Source organism: Nematolebias whitei, chromosome 8 (assembly GCF_014905685.2).
Source record: "Nematolebias whitei isolate Nwh7 chromosome 8, NemWhi1, whole genome shotgun sequence".
Classification (NCBI taxonomy): domain Eukaryota; kingdom Metazoa; phylum Chordata; class Actinopteri; order Cyprinodontiformes; family Rivulidae; genus Nematolebias; species Nematolebias whitei.
Genome location: NC_056505.1, coordinates 42,582,285 through 42,598,108, shown reverse-complemented (window position 1 = coordinate 42,598,108; position 15,824 = coordinate 42,582,285). Strand labels below are relative to the sequence as shown.

The 15,824-nt window shown below is 40.5% G+C and overlaps 1 protein-coding gene across 1 annotated transcript in view; it reads right to left on the bottom strand.

Moving 5' to 3' along the window:
• The window catches only part of cacna1ba (calcium channel, voltage-dependent, N type, alpha 1B subunit, a), a 668,325-nt gene that overhangs the window by 135,497 nt on the left and 517,004 nt on the right, over positions 1 to 15,824 (bottom strand). Inside the window, exons 39-42 of the mRNA XM_037680745.1 lie at positions 7,710 to 7,715; positions 7,102 to 7,218; positions 6,904 to 6,969; positions 6,712 to 6,803 (exon numbers count right to left, since the gene is read on the bottom strand). Coding sequence (XP_037536673.1) covers positions 6,712 to 6,803; positions 6,904 to 6,969; positions 7,102 to 7,218; positions 7,710 to 7,715 — 281 coding nt within the window. The remainder of the gene's footprint in view (positions 1 to 6,711; positions 6,804 to 6,903; positions 6,970 to 7,101; positions 7,219 to 7,709; positions 7,716 to 15,824) is intronic.

Sequence of the window (15,824 nt, the reverse complement as noted above, 5' to 3'; positions counted from 1 at the left end):
CAAGCACGCCTTATCAGCATGCACACATGAGTTTAGGAATAGTGTCAGGCTTTATTTAGCGTTTTTAAGCACAAAGGAGGACTCGGTTAAAACGAGCTTCATTTCCGGGGTCACGTGACTTTTCAGACACGTGCACATCGGAGGTGGGCTTTACGCACTGACATCAGAGTGAGAGGACATACAGGGATACATCACAAGCTTCTCAGCGAATCAGAACGATCCAAACAGCGGTTCTCAACTAATCACAGCCCGGGGCTACCTGCTCCGAGCTAGCAGTTAGCAACAAAAGTCCGGTCAAACTATCGCCCATTAAAACTTCGAAAATGCACAATTTTACTGTGAATGTAACAAAATAGCATACAAACAGAGTTCTGAGTCAGCGCCCAGTTCCAAACAACATTTTCCCATTTAAAACACGACTCGGTCGAGTCCAAGAATCAGAACCGGGCCGGACAGAAGAACCTCCCGGCCATGAAAGAGTTTTAAACAGAATGAAGCGTCTTTCTCACTGCATCCAGCTTAGTTACACAAACAGATTGACACCTTCCAGCTTTAAAATGAACACATTGACGTAATCTGCAGCTTTTTGACCACCAAAAGCATGAATTATCATGTCCATTTAAGTTCAAAACTCTGACTTTTTTTATGCCAACATGAGCGTTATTTCACAATACACAGACACTCGTGTCACACATAATTTATATCTCTTTAGAACCCTGTTCTTGCCACCAAAATGTAAAAGGTGGGGGTTTAAAGAGGAGATGGAGGAATTTATCTCTTTAGAAACCCGTACGGCCACCAAAATGTAATGTGTCAAGGACAGCTTTGCTGTACACACACGATCCCACCAAATGTAGTGAAACGTGGGAGACAGCTTACTGTACCTTCACTACTAATTAATTATTTAAATATAACGGGTTCTTTCTTTTTCGAGTTAAATTAATGCCATGTGACCGAGGTAACTGTGAGTATTGTTTAATCAGTGACAAGAGACGTTAATTTTCCTTTGACCCATCAGAATAAATGTGGTCATTTATTTAACAGAATCAAAATTTAACATCAAAACATGTACACTTGATTAGCTGATCTGGTTCTGATTAATAAAACTTGGCACGCTTTACTAATAAGACAACAAGACATTTCTGAAGGCATCTAGATTACTGACAAAATAGAAGAGTTTAAAGGAAGGAGTTTAGAGGTTTAAAGAAGAGATGGATGGAGAGAGGTGTATGTTTGGATTGACCAGAATTGGCACGCTTCTTTCAATCACCAGCTCAAACCTCCGTTACACTTAGCGCGTGACGACTCGTTACCTTCGCAGGAGATGAATCAGCTTCATCGTCGGGTCCATTTCAACGCTACCTTCCAGCGTCTCCGGTTAGAGTGGCTGGTCATTGTCAGAAGTCGTGTCGATTTACTCCGTTCAACAAACAGGCTCAGCTCCCTTCGAAGTTGTAGGCCGTTACGCACCCCATCCTTCTCTTGCCTGACCCCTCTCGTCAATTCATTCTTGAGGTTGACGCCTCAGGTTCTGGCATTGGAGCTGTTCTCAGCCAAAGAGGTATGGATAACAAGACTCACCCATGTGCCTTTTTTTCCAGGAGCCTTTCCCCAGCCGAGAGAAATTATGATGTTGGAGACAGAGAGCTCCTGGCGGTGAAGCTTGCACTGGAGGAATGGAGGCATTGGCTGGAGGGGGCTAAGGAACCCTTTGTTGTGTGGACTGACCACAAAAATCTTCAGTACCTGAAATCAGCCAAGAGGCTCAACCCAAGGCAGGCCAGGTGGGCTCTATTTTTTAGCCGTTTCAATTTTACCTTGTCTTACAGACCCGGCTCCAAGAATATCAAACCTGATGTCCTCTCCCGAATCCATGAGACCCTAGAGGAGGGACGAACTGAGGAGATGGACTACATTCTTCCCAAGTCTGTACGATTGGCAGTCACTCGACTGGATCTAGAAGGAAGGGTCAAGGAGGCCCATCGGCAACAGTCAGTGCCCAGTGACTGTCCTAAGGATCGTCTTTTTGTCCCAGCCAATCTAATTACAGCGGTACTTTCATTTTGCCATAGTTCTCGACTTTTCCGTCACCCAGGTATTACCAAGACCTTGTCGGTGGTTCAAGACCATTTCTGGTGGAAGACCATGCATTCTGACGTTAAGGAGTTTGTTTCAGCCTGTCGGGCCTGTAGTCAAGCCAAGTCCTCGCACCGACCACCTGCTGGATTCCTACAACCCCTTTCCATTCCTCACCCTCCTTGGTCTCAAATATCTATGGACTTCATTACAGGTTTGCCCCTCTCCAAGAACTTTTCTGTTATTCTCACTATCATCGACCGCTTCTCTAAAATGACTCACCTAGTCCCCCTTGTCAAGCTCCCATCATCTAAGGAACTGGGAGAAATTCTCTCCCGGGAGGTGTTCCGCCTCCATGGCCTCCCAGTAGACATTGTGTCAGATCGAGGTCCCCAGTTTGTGTCACAATTCTGGAGGGAGTTCTGCAGTCTACTGGGTATCAAAGTAAGTATGTCCTCAGGTTTTCACCCACAAACCGATGGACAGACTGAACGGATCAACCAAGAGGTGGAGACCAAGCTCCGTTTACTGTGTGAACAAGACCCTGCTAAGTGGTCACAGAACCTTCCCTGGGTAGAGTACTACCTCAACTCTCTCCCCTCAAGTGCCACCGGTTTTACTCTGTTCTACACGGTCTATGGTTTCCAGCCACCAATGTTCTCCTGTCAGGAAGGGACAGCAAGGGTCCCTTCTGCCTATGCTGCTGCCCAAAGTTGCCAACAGGTATGGCGATGAGCACGCAGAGCTCTACAAAGAACCTCCTCTGTGTATTCCAGGTCTGCTAACCGGCGGCATACTCCTGCACCCACGTACCAGCAAGGACAGAGGGTGTGGCTGTCTACCAGAGACCTCCCACTCCGTGTCGAGAGTCGCAAACTGGCCCCTCGCTTCATTGGACCCTTCCCAATATCTAAGGTAATCAACCCTGTGGCAGTTCGCCTGAGCCTTCCCTGGACCCTTAGAGTCTGCCCCACCTTTCATGTGTCCCGAGTCAAGCCACTTGCTACGTCCCGACTCTCGCCCCCCTCCGGACCCCCTCCACCTGCTCGGTTCATCCAGGGAGGCCCCGCCTACACTGTACGATGTCTCCTTTGGTCCAGACGATGGGGCCAGGGGACGTACTACCTTGTTGACTGAGAGGGATATGGACCAGAGGAGCGCTCATGGGTACCTGCTCAATATATCCTGGATAAGACTCTCATCAAGGACTTTCATCGTGCTCATCCCGATCAACCTGGTGGTCCATCAGGAGCTGGACCATGAGGAGGGGACATTGTAATGGTTCAAATTCATGTCAAGTCATGCTGTGGTTTTTTTTGGTTGCCCTGCCTCCTCTCCTCATCAGCTTCACTAAGTGCACCTGTCCGCTGCTCTTTTTAAAGAGCGCCCCAGACTCTGCCTCCTTGTCAGATTGTCTGACTGCCTTGCGCCTGAAGAAGTCCAGCGTTCTGTTCCTGACCTCTCTGTTTTTCGACACTCTTAATGATCACGGATTCCTCGCCTTTGCCTTGCCCACAACGAATGATTTCTGCCCATCGGATATCTGGACCTCAACTCTCGCTCTGCCTACTGACCACCGACTCTCGCCGAACCCCACGGATAAGTACTGCCTCTCTGCCTCTCTGTGAATGACCCACGCCTGTATCTTCACCATGATCTTAGATTCCGGACTCTTGGAGCTGTCATCTTTTAGAACCAAGCTCCACTATAGTTGAAGAGGAGCCTTGTCGGACCTCCCAGGTCTCACTCACGTATCACGTGACTCAGCAGCGCCTCCATTCCTCCAACCCCCCTCCCCCTGATGTCATTTCAGTCTCTGCATCACCAATCGTGATTAAACTCTGCAGAGTTTCAGCTGACGTCCTCCTTCTGCCCACCCCCCCTTTTTTTGACAAGTAGTTAATAAAACTTTTTCGTTCACTTCTGTGTTGTGGTTGAATTTCCGGGTCCCCATTATGAATCGTTATACATACAGCACTCTACGACACACACCTTCATACCACACTATTACACACACCTTCATACCACACTCTACTGCACACATCTTCATATCGCACTCTACTGCACACACCTTCATACTGCACTCTACTGCACACACCTTCATACCGCACTCTACTATACGCACACATTCCTACAGCACTCTACTACACACACATTCATACAGCACTCTACTCCATCTCTACAAAGACAATCTGAATCTGTAGAGACTAATTAATGCTTTAGACCACATTCATACACCAATGAGAGACACATCAGTTGCAGTGAGGGGTTCAGTGTCTTGCCCAGGGACACATAAACATGTGACTGTTGGTCGAACCCTCAACTCTCCTATTGGAGAATGACTGCTCTAACTTCTCAGCCACTGCTGCCCCTAAATTTCCTAAATCTTAGCACAAGTCACACAAAAATAGTTTCAAACATGCAGTATTTGAACATTTCTATGATTTCCTTATAGCTGTAAACAAAAATCAATTTGATTCATGTTTCAAACATGTCTTAATAAAACAAGACTAACTTCTTCCAATGAATATTGTTTATTTTTCTGCGATTTAAAGAAAGGTGTAAGAGTTTATTAGTCTGTAGCTGATAAAGTGTTCAGGACAGTGAAAGTGCAGAGACAGACATACTCATTTTAAAAAGATCCCAGTTCAGGGTGGTTCTGAGAAAGGACCTCAGGGTCAAAGGTCATGTCAGTAGAGAGTTTCTTCTTGGTACCTACTCCTCATGCATGACAGGGGCCAAATAAATAGTTCTTTCTTTGTTCACTAATCTTTGAAACTTGGGTTTGTAAAGCCAAGATCGTGTTGGGCTGCCGCATTTATGGTCAGGTCTCAAAACGTTTAGGGGTTTTCAATTTCCTTCATGTGTTGCAAAGGTGCACAGTATTTCACTTGAATTTTAAACATACTCAAAAAATGTGTGCAACAAATTGTCTCTCAATATAGTTAGAATTACCACGGGTTTCACAAACTTGTCTCAAACCTGTTTCCATTTTGACGCAGGCGTCTCCTACCCATCTTAGTAGTTTTTACTGAGTTCTCTGACATGTATATAGGCTGAAAGACTGTCTTGATAATAAAAAAATACTGAAAAATTGGTTCAAATAATATCAAGCATGCCCTTTATGAGGGCTTTTGACAAGGTGGGTATTCAATTCAATTCAGTTTATTTATATAGCACTATCACAACAAAATAGTTTCAGGGCACTTCACAGGAACATTCACATACATAGAAAAGCCAAGTTTTCTATCTAAGGAAGCCAGCAGACTCATTGAATCTTCACTTCGTTGTAGTCTCTCATCCTGAGCAAGCATAATGGCAACAATGGAAAGGAAAAACTTTCTTTTAAAAGGAAGAAAACTCTGGCAGAATCAGGCTCAGGACAAGGTACAGTGTAGAAAGAAGTGTGCAAAAAATAATATACAAGAATTCCCCTGCTGCTGCCATTGGGCCAAAATGATCACCTCACAGGACATCACTAGATATCCTTTACCTGTATCTCTAACTTTCATCAAACTCAGGTGCTTCAATGTGGCATCATACATGCCCGAGCTGCTTACCATCTAGACTGGCATTAAAAATCTAAAATATGGCTAAATATCTACTGACAAAAAAAACATGTTTAGTGAACATACACTTCATTTCAATGTACCAATGACTGTTGAACTGGTGTGAACTGGATCCAAAAGAACTTCCCATTCATTCCAAATCTGGATCAATAAATACTAAAGAGAAGCTGATGTGAATCTGTTAAGATATGAGTCTGTTGTTAATTTGATAAATGAATTATATCATCATTAAATACTAGAACTGTTAAAACATGAAGTTCTGAAAAGATCCATCCATCCATCCATCCATTTTCTTCAGCTTATCCGGGTTCAGGTAACAAGGGTAGAGGCCTAAGTAGGGAAGCCCAGATTTCCCTCTCCCCAGCCACTTGGGCCAGCTCCTCTGAGGGAATCCCAAGGCGTTCCCAGGCCAGCTGAGAAACATAGTACCTCCTGCATGTCCTGGGTCTTCCTCTGGGTCTCCCGGTGTGACGTGTCCAGAACACCTCACCAGGGAGGTGTCCAGGAGGCATCCAAACCAGATGACTGAGACACCTCAGCTGGCTCCTCTTGACGTGGAGAAGCAGCGGCTCTACTCTGAATCTCTCCCACATGACCGAGCTTCTCACCCTATTTCTAGGGAGAGCCCAGACACCCAGCGGAGAAAACTCATTTCGGCCGCTTGTATCCACGATCTCGTTCTTTCAGTCACAACCCAAAGCTCATGACAATAGATGAGGGTAGGAATGTAGATCGGCCTCTTGTAAATCAAGAGCTTCACCTTTGAACTCGGCTCTCTTTTCACTACGACAGACCGGTACAGCACCCGCTTCACTGCAGATGCCGCACCTATCCACCGATCAATCTCGCTTTAAGTATTTTGGGGCCTTATTCACGAATGGGGGAAAAATTTAGTTTTTAAAAGATTTGTCTGAAAATTTTAAAATTCATAGTTAATCAAGTTCACAAAAAATAAAAATCAAACAACCCTCTAAAATCAAATTAAGCTGATATTAAACAATATATAAAGAGGATTATAAATTAAAAAATGAAACTTATGATGAGAAATGTAATAAGCCATGAGTACCTGAACAGCAGCATGAGAGCCTGGAGGAAGGTACGGAAGTTGTTGTGGTGGTTGATAGCCGTGTCTTCAATCAGCTCAATGTTACCAAACACCTACAGCAGAAACAGCATGAAGCTGTAATGTATCCATACAATTGTAGTATGAATTAGCCCAGTTATATGACTGTAATCACAGCAAAGCAGCCTTACTCACCTGCATCCCAATGATGGCATATATAAAGAACAGCATGGCAATCAGTAGACAAACATATGGCAGAGCCTGAACGGAACAACAAGAAACCAACAATACAATGAATCAATCATGCCACTGAATTATTGCAGTCGGTGGGTTTGACTTTGTATAAATGGTGTGAATGATTGTTCACATGCAATGTGTGTTGTCTGACAGCACCTTAAAGGACTGGACGAAGGTCCACAAGAGGATGCGAATGGTGTAGCCCTGTCTCAGCAGCTTGATGAGGCGAGCGGCTCGAAAAAGCCTCAGGAAGCTCAAATTTAGCAGCCTGTCCTGTTGCATACAAACAGGATATCAGTCTTTTCTGCATCAAACAAATATTATATTAAAATGATCCAATACACTTCTTGAAACTTCACCCACTGAAAAGCAATAGATCAACATAACCTGTGTCCGTGTTAGCACCAGCTCATCAGCCTTAGGACAGATTTTAATGAAACTCTCAGATTAATGCCTGGATACTCAACTACAACTGATTAATTTCTGGAGTCGACACATCCAAAAAGCCAAAATAAAAATGGCTCTATCTCTGTCAAATAAAACAACTGTAAGTCTTTCACATCTCATCATAAGATGATTAAAGCCTAAAACTATGGCAGGAAATGGAGAGGGCGACATTCAATTTTCAAGGAATGCTTCGCCTTTCTCGAGGAAGTGTCATACTAACCAGGTGGAGGACACATGCAGGAGAACCGAGGATTTCTTTGCAGTGAACAAACTATTGTACTGTAGAAAGCTGAAAACAGCAACAGAAAGTCACTCACTGTTGTCTAAAGATGTTTTGGACCACAGCATGGCAACATCAGTGACGAAAGCCAACAAATCATGTTGAGGGAGGTTGGACCACGAACAGAAACACACAGAAAGCGAAGATAGAGAAGTGAAGGAGGAAAAGCAGGAAAACAGGAACAGTTACATTGCTAATTATAAATAGATACTAGTCAACAAATACACACACATAAACCATCAATACACTTGTATACAGGGGAAAACACAATGGCAGGGTCAGCCTAGAACTGAGAAGAATAAACACTGCCCAACCATTCAACATTAAAGGAATTGTCTCATTATTTATTTAAGTCCTCTTCTGTCTAAATATTCTCAACAGGTTGTACCTTCTCAGATGAGACATCAGTCACAAGGCACATAGTCCAGAAAAATAGACAGAAATCCCAAACGTGCCAGGTTTTTTCTTTTTCAGGCTTTTAAAACTATTGTTTATAAATCGAAAACAACAAACGGGGATGCCCTGTGATGGACTTGTGACCTGTCCAGGGCGTACCCCGCCCCTCACACAGTGATTGCTGGACATGGGCACTGGCAACCCCCGTGACCCAAAATGGAAGAAGCAAGTAAAAGATATTGGATGGATGGATGGATGGATGGACAAATAAGGATAAAATAATTCTACTGTATGTTATATGTTATTAAACATCTACATTTTTGTCGGACAATGTTTGTTTAAATTGTCCCTGATGTCTCAACAAACTATTGCACAGCTTTTGCGTTAGCGATAGAACCACTAGCTGTAGCTTTATGGCAAAACTCCATCATTAAAGGGATGAATCGATTAGGCACAGAACATAAATTTTCTTTATATGCCGATGACATGCTTTTGTAAATATCAGCTCCTCCCACTAGCATTCCTGAGTTACTTGCTTTGGTTCAAAAATTTGGGAAAATGTCTGGCTATAAGTAGTGCTTAATTTGAGCCGGTTCCTGCTGGAACAAGACCCGGAAACTCTCTCATTTTGACCTGGTGCGTTCTGGCAACTGTTTACTTGGATCCAGCAAATCAAATCTCCACCCCTAAAAGTCCAAAGTCATTATGCAATTTTGTTTTGATTATTTATTAAAAATACAACAAGAGGAGACGTTGCCTAGTCTGTGGAGTAAATGTTACGGCTGCAGCAGGCGCACCAGCTCGTGCACACGCTCTTGCCCAACAGAGACGTGGATGGCATGTCCTGTGAGGATGAAGTGTCTTCATCTATATGTCAAGACAAGTGGCCCATTAATAGCCAGACTGTCACGATTCACGCCTGGTAGATTAGATTTTCTATCACCCTGTGCACTGCTTGGTGTCTTTGGATCCTTTTCTTCTCTTCTGTCTGCATGTGTGTGTTTTAGGTTGTCTTGGCTGCTTGTGGTTTAAGGTTGTCTTCACTGATCAAACTGGTTTGTCTTCACTGCAGCACCTACAGCTCTGATTACCTTTCAATTAGCTGCACCTTTTATAAGTCAGACTCTCACACAGGGTGATTGCCAGGTTGGAGGCTGGAGGAGAGACGGTGGAAGGAGGAAGTGAATGAATATACCAAACAAACGAAAGCGGTAGGATTTGATTTTGGTGGACCGCATAAACTGTACATTGACTGTAGCAACATGGCTTCTACATCAGGAGGAAATAGTGGAAACGAGATGGAATGGTTGATATCAAGATCAGCAAAAATGAAAAGAACACTTAGGAAGAGACAAGAAAGAACAAGAAGTTGGTCGGAAGAAAGTGAGTCAAGAGCAGAAGTTAGCAAAAAGACAAAACCAAACGAACGGGTGAGCTCAAGAGAACAGGATGAATCAGAAGTGGAATTTAAAGTAATAGTGGAATTTAAGCAAGAAGGGGGATCTATACACCCAATAAAGATGACCAAAGCAATAGAGGAAGAAATAGGGAAAATTAAAACGGCTAGAATCATAAACAACAGAAGAGTGCTAATTCATACTGTTAATGAGTCACAACAACAGAAAATAATCAAAATGAAAACCCTGATGGGGGAAATAATTAAAACATATTCCAGGATCTTTAGCAAGGCTAAGAGGAGTAATATCAGGAGTTCCTTTAGAAATGACAATGGAGGATGTGAAAAAATAAATCAAAGGAGGGAAAATAACAGATGCCATAAGGATTAAAAGTAAAAGAGACGGGAAACTTAAAGACACTATGACAGTGATTCTACAATTTGAAAATATTAAGCCAGAAAATATCCAATTGGGATACATGAACTATAGAGTTAGAGAGTATATCCCTAGACCCATCAGATGTTTTATTTGCCAAAGAATGGGACACATTGCAAAAGAATGTAAAGGTAAAGTTAGGTGTGCAAGATGTGGAGGCCCACATGAATACGGAAAATGTGATAAAGATGCTAAAATCAAATGTTGCAATTGTGGAGGAGAACATAGTGCAGCATATGGTGGATGTAAAATACAAAGGGAAGCTAGAGAAGCTCAAAGGATCAAAATAACAGAAAGAGTTTCATATGCTGAAGCTCTAAAAAGAGTAAGGAAAGACAGTACAAGAGGAATGAGGTTGGGAGAAACAGGTCAAAGAAATACAACTTGGAACATAAATCAAGGGCAGAATGATCAGCGACAAACATTGGTACCAACAACAAATATGCAAAATGCATGTTTGCATAAATGTAAAATAGATGAAAATACAATGGTGGTGAAAAAAGAAAACTTTGTAGCTTTTATGTGTCATATTGTTAATGTTACAGTACAAATGAAAAAGAAAAGTGATCAAATAAAAGCAATAGTAACAGCAGCAGGAAGATTTTTAGACATGAAAGAAATCCAAGCAGATCAGATTCATACCATTTTGAGCGCCACAGAAACAACAGAAAATGCTCAAGATTAGGATCCAAGCTTTTATTATGGTCTTACATATTCTTCAATGGAATGCCAGAAGTCTAATAGCCAATGGACAAGAATTTAAAAAGTTTGTTTATGAACTAGAAATAATCCCAGATATAATATGTGTTCAGGAAACATGGTTAAAACCTCAGCTGGATTTTAAGATACCTGAATATAGCATAGAAAGACAGGATAGAAGTTATGGTAGTGGAGGAGGATGTGTCACTCTAATTAAAGATGGAATAGCATATAAGAAAAACCCAATGAATAAAGAATTAGAATGTGTTAATATAGAAATATTTAATTTAAGAAAATATGAAAATATGAAAATAATAAATTATTATAATCCATGCAAACACCTTGATAGTGAAATGTTTAAAGAAATAGCAGGGAGACCACATAGAAGAGAACTATGGTGTGGTGATTTTAATGCCCACAATAGTCTTTGGGGTAGCAAGAAGACAGATCATAATGGTAACATAATTGAAGAAATAATGGATGAAAGATCATTAGTATGTCTTAATAATGGAAAAGGTACAAGAGTAAATATACATAAAAATACAGCCTCATGTCTTGATATTACATTAATATCCAATTGTCTTGTTAGTTCATGTGAATGGGATGTCAAATGGGAGTCTACATTAGGGAGCGATCACTTTCCAGTGAGTACAATAATTAATGACAGTATAAACAGGCAAAAAGATTTTATTTTAACAAAATGGTGCTTTAATAAAGCTAACTGGCAAAAATTTAAAACAAACTGTGAGGAAACCAGACACATGGTAACATTAAAAGGCAACATTGAAGAATGTACAAGTCAAATAACAGAACATATTTTAAATGCTGCAAATTCTAGCATACCAAAAATAAAAATAAAAGGTAAGAAAAAAGTAGTTCCTTGGTGGAATGATGAATGTACTACAGCAGTTAAAGAACGTAACAATGTATTTAAAATATTACAGAAAAATTTAACAACTGAAAATCTTATAGAATATAAAAGGAAAAGAGCAATAGCTCGTAAAACTATTAAGGACACAAAAAAGAAAACATGGAGAGAATATTGTTCTTCAATAGGTTCAGAAATAAAATTACAAAACGTTTGGTCAATGTTTAGGAAAATGACTTGGAAAAGGAATGATGTTAAAATACCAACCTTAATCAGAGGTCAGGAGATATTGGTGTTAAATAAAGATAAGGCAGATTTATTAGGCGAGTCATTTGCTGCAGTTCATAGTGGTGAACATCTTACAGACATTCAAAGACAGCAGAAGACTCAAAAACTTGGAAAGCATAAAAATATTTTGGAAAAATGTAAAAAATATGACAACATTAGACATGGAAATAATCATGAAAGAACTTAAAACAGTATTGAAAGGGACAGGTTATTCAGCTCCAGGGGAGGATCAATTATGCTATGCTATGTTTTGACAGATTCCAGAAGTAACATTGAAATTAATATTAAAATTGTTTAATAAAATATGGAAAGAAGGTTTAATACCAAATAACTGGAAAAGGGCAACAATACTGCCGTTCAATAAACCAGGAAAAGATCCTATCAGTCCGAATAATTATAGTCCAATAGCTTTAACATCTCATTTCAGTAAATGGATGGAGAAAATAATGGTCAATAGATTAGGATATGTTCTTGAGCATAGGAAACTACTTAATGGATATCAGTGTGGCTTTAGAACAGGGCGATCAACAATGGATGCACTAACTAGAATCAGTAATGACAGAGAAAGCTTTAAAAATTAAGGAAATAATGATTATAATATTTTTTGATATAGAAAAAGCATATGATTCATTATGGAGAGAAGGATTACTTATAAAAATTAAGCAGATGGGAATAGGTGGGAAGATGTATAATTGGATAGAAAAATTTCCTGATGGATAGAAAAATTAGAGTGAAGATTGGGAATGATTATTCGAAAGAATTTAATGTAGAAAATGGAATTCCTCAAGGTAGTGCAATCAGTCCAATTTTATTTAATATTATGACTAATGATATCTTTTCTGATAATGATAAATGTATAAAATCTGCACTATGTGCAGATGATGGGGCCATATGGATGAGGGGAAAGAATATAAAACATGCCGTAGGAAAAATTAAGAAAGCAATTAGTAAAGTAGAAAAATGGTCTTATGAATGGGGTTTTAAATTATCAGCAAGCAAGTCTTGTTTTATGGTTGTTACAAATAAGAGAAATATTGATATAGGAACATTAACATTATATGGACAACCTTTGGAAAGGGTAGCAGAATTTAAATATCTAGGACTATGGTTGGATAGTTCTTATAAATGGAAAACACATATAGAAAACTTAGAAACAAAATGTAAGAAAGTTATAAATCTACTAAAAACTGTGGCTGGAAATGATTGGGGTGCAGATAGACAGTCACTATTAAACATATACAGGGCTCTCATGAGATCAATAATAGATTATGGCAGTTTTATATACGGAGCAGCAGCAAAAACATCATTACAAAAGATAGATAGGTTACAGAGTAGGGCTTTACGTATATGTACAGGAGCAGTGAAAACAACACCTGTTAATGCTCTTTTAATAGAGACTGGAGAGACCCCACTGGAAATGAGAAGAATAAAATTAGCTCTAGTATATTGGATGAAAATTAAAAGCAGTAAGGAAGATAATGTAACTACAACAATTTTACAAAACTGTTGGGAATAGTCAACATTCCAGAGTAATGGATTTGGATGGACTGTAAACAAGTTGATTAAAATGTATGGATTAGAGGATAAGGAAATAGCACAGTTTAATCCGATTAGTGTTATTCCCCCATGGCTATTTCCTGAGGTAAATGTAGACATGAAACTTCTTAAAATGAAAAATGACTGGAATTTAAATGAAATAGGGGTAAAGACAGACATATATTTAAGAAACTCATATTCTAACTACCTTAAAATATATTCAGATGGTTCTAAGAATTTAAAAGGATGTGTGGGAATAGGAATATATATACAAGAATTTAAAATGTACATTTCTAAAAGATTATCAGATCAACTATCTGTCTTTACAGCAGAAATGGTAGCGGTTATGCTAAGCTTACAATGGGTAGAGGAGGTTAGACCAGACAGGGTGGTGGTATGCACTGATTCCAAAGCAGTTATAGAAAGTATTCAGGGAGAAGGAAATAATAGGAAAGAGTTAGTATTAGAAATTCAACACTGTTTATTTAGACTATACAGGGGTGGCATTGATATTTGGTTCTGTTGGGTACCAGCACACGAAGGTGTAAAGGGCAATGAAAAGGCAGATAAACTAGCAAAAAGAGCGCTAGAGGGGGCAATAACAATTACAATCCCTTTTGGGAAAGGGGAAGGGAAATCACTTATTAAAAGTAAAGAAATAGAAAAATGGCAAACAAGATGGAATGAAGATAAGAAAGGAAGAAGTTCATATAATGTACAAAAGTCAGTATTAATTAGAAAAATCACTGAGAAAAACAGAAGGGAAGAAATAATAATGTTCAGATTAAGAGTAGCTCATACCTATTTAAATGATAATTTGTATTTAATAGGGAGAAAACAGAATGATAAATGTGAAGGATGTGGAAAGAAAGAAAATGTAGAGCACATATTGATGAACTGTAAAACATATGAACCTGAAAGGGAGAAACTGAAGAATGGTTAGGACAGGTCAAGAATGGAGTCTTAAAGGAATATTGGGAAATGAAGGAAACATAATGGATATTTACAGAATAAGAAAAGCATTATTTACTTTTCTACAAAATACTAGGTTAAAAAAATAGAATTTAAATAGATGTGAAGTAGTGTTGCTACACACTCGTGTACAGTAGGTGGCGGTATGCACCTTAAAGTTGCTTGCGATCCGCCATAATAGAAAAGAAGAAGAAGAAGAAGGGTGATTGCCAGATAGTTGAAAACAGTTTACTGCCAGCAGATATCCCGCGCTCTTGATCTCTTGTTCCTGTATCTCAGTTTTTCAGTGTTTACCCAGTTTAGTCACCTACCTGTCCTACTTGCTCCTGTCACGTTCCTTGGTTTATATCCTTACCACTTTGGTCCGCTTTCCTAGCTTCCTGACTCATCGCTCGCCTGACTTCGCCATCTGCTTGATCCCCTGGACTGACGCCTCTCTGAAAACAGTAATGACCCCTGCCTGTATAACTACATCCACTTGTCTCACCTGTCGGTCCTGTCACCCATCTGCTTCCTGGTTTTGGACTCTCGCCTGCTGGACTTCCCTCTGCGCCTCACAAATTCGTACCGTTTGTCATCTGCTTCCTGGTTACGGACCCCCGCCTGTTGGACAAGCCTCTTCGCCTCACGGACTCCAAACACTGTTTCACCGCTGCGGCCGGCTGCCTTCTCTCACCAGAACCAGCCTCTCCTGCAAGCTGCTCAGTTCTGCTGGAACGACATCAGTTTCTGGAACCCCCCTCAACCAACCAGTTGTTAGTGGTCACTTCTCTTTGATTTATTACAGTTGCCCCTGTCTCCAGCTTGACCACTAACCGATCTCTTCCTGTCAACAGACTCGTTCCAGCCCAGACACCCAGAACTCGACACCAGAACCAGTCTCGACCCAATTATACTAAAGCGGGTCCTTACAATAAACTTGGTTTTTACTTGCTTATTTGTTGTGGTGATTTTGGTCCAGCCCCTTTTAAAGGGGGGGGGGGGGGGGGGGGGGGGGTCGTTACACAGACGTGGTAAAAAAGATCTCTAGTTTGACAATAAATTTGTCTTTTTTGAACAGCTGGAACAAAAGTTTAATACAAGTCACAGTTTTTCAGATAGCTGAGACATTTTGTGAGGTCTAACTCTGATAATTTTCCTTTGTACCCCTCTAAACATTTTGTGGTTAAGATTTTGGAATGCAGTCTTGATACCAAGGGGACTCTCAGTAAGATCTATACACTGCTCAGTTCATACCATGCACTCTCTTTAACTGAAATGGGAAACGGACTTGAATCCATATCAGATTTAATCTAGCGAAAGATTATTAAGAACATTTATTCATCCTCATTCTGTCTGAGACACACTGTAATTCAAGGTGGTGGACCAGTTGCACTGGTCCAAAGACAAACTGTCCAAGATTAAAAATGACTTGGATTCTGCATATAATTGTTGTAAACAACCTCCAGCTACGCTCTTACACACATTCTGGACCTGTCCCAAACTGCAGACCTATTGGCAATCTATTTTTGACACCTTCTCTGTGAAATGTGGAAAAACTGTGCATCCGTCACCACTCATC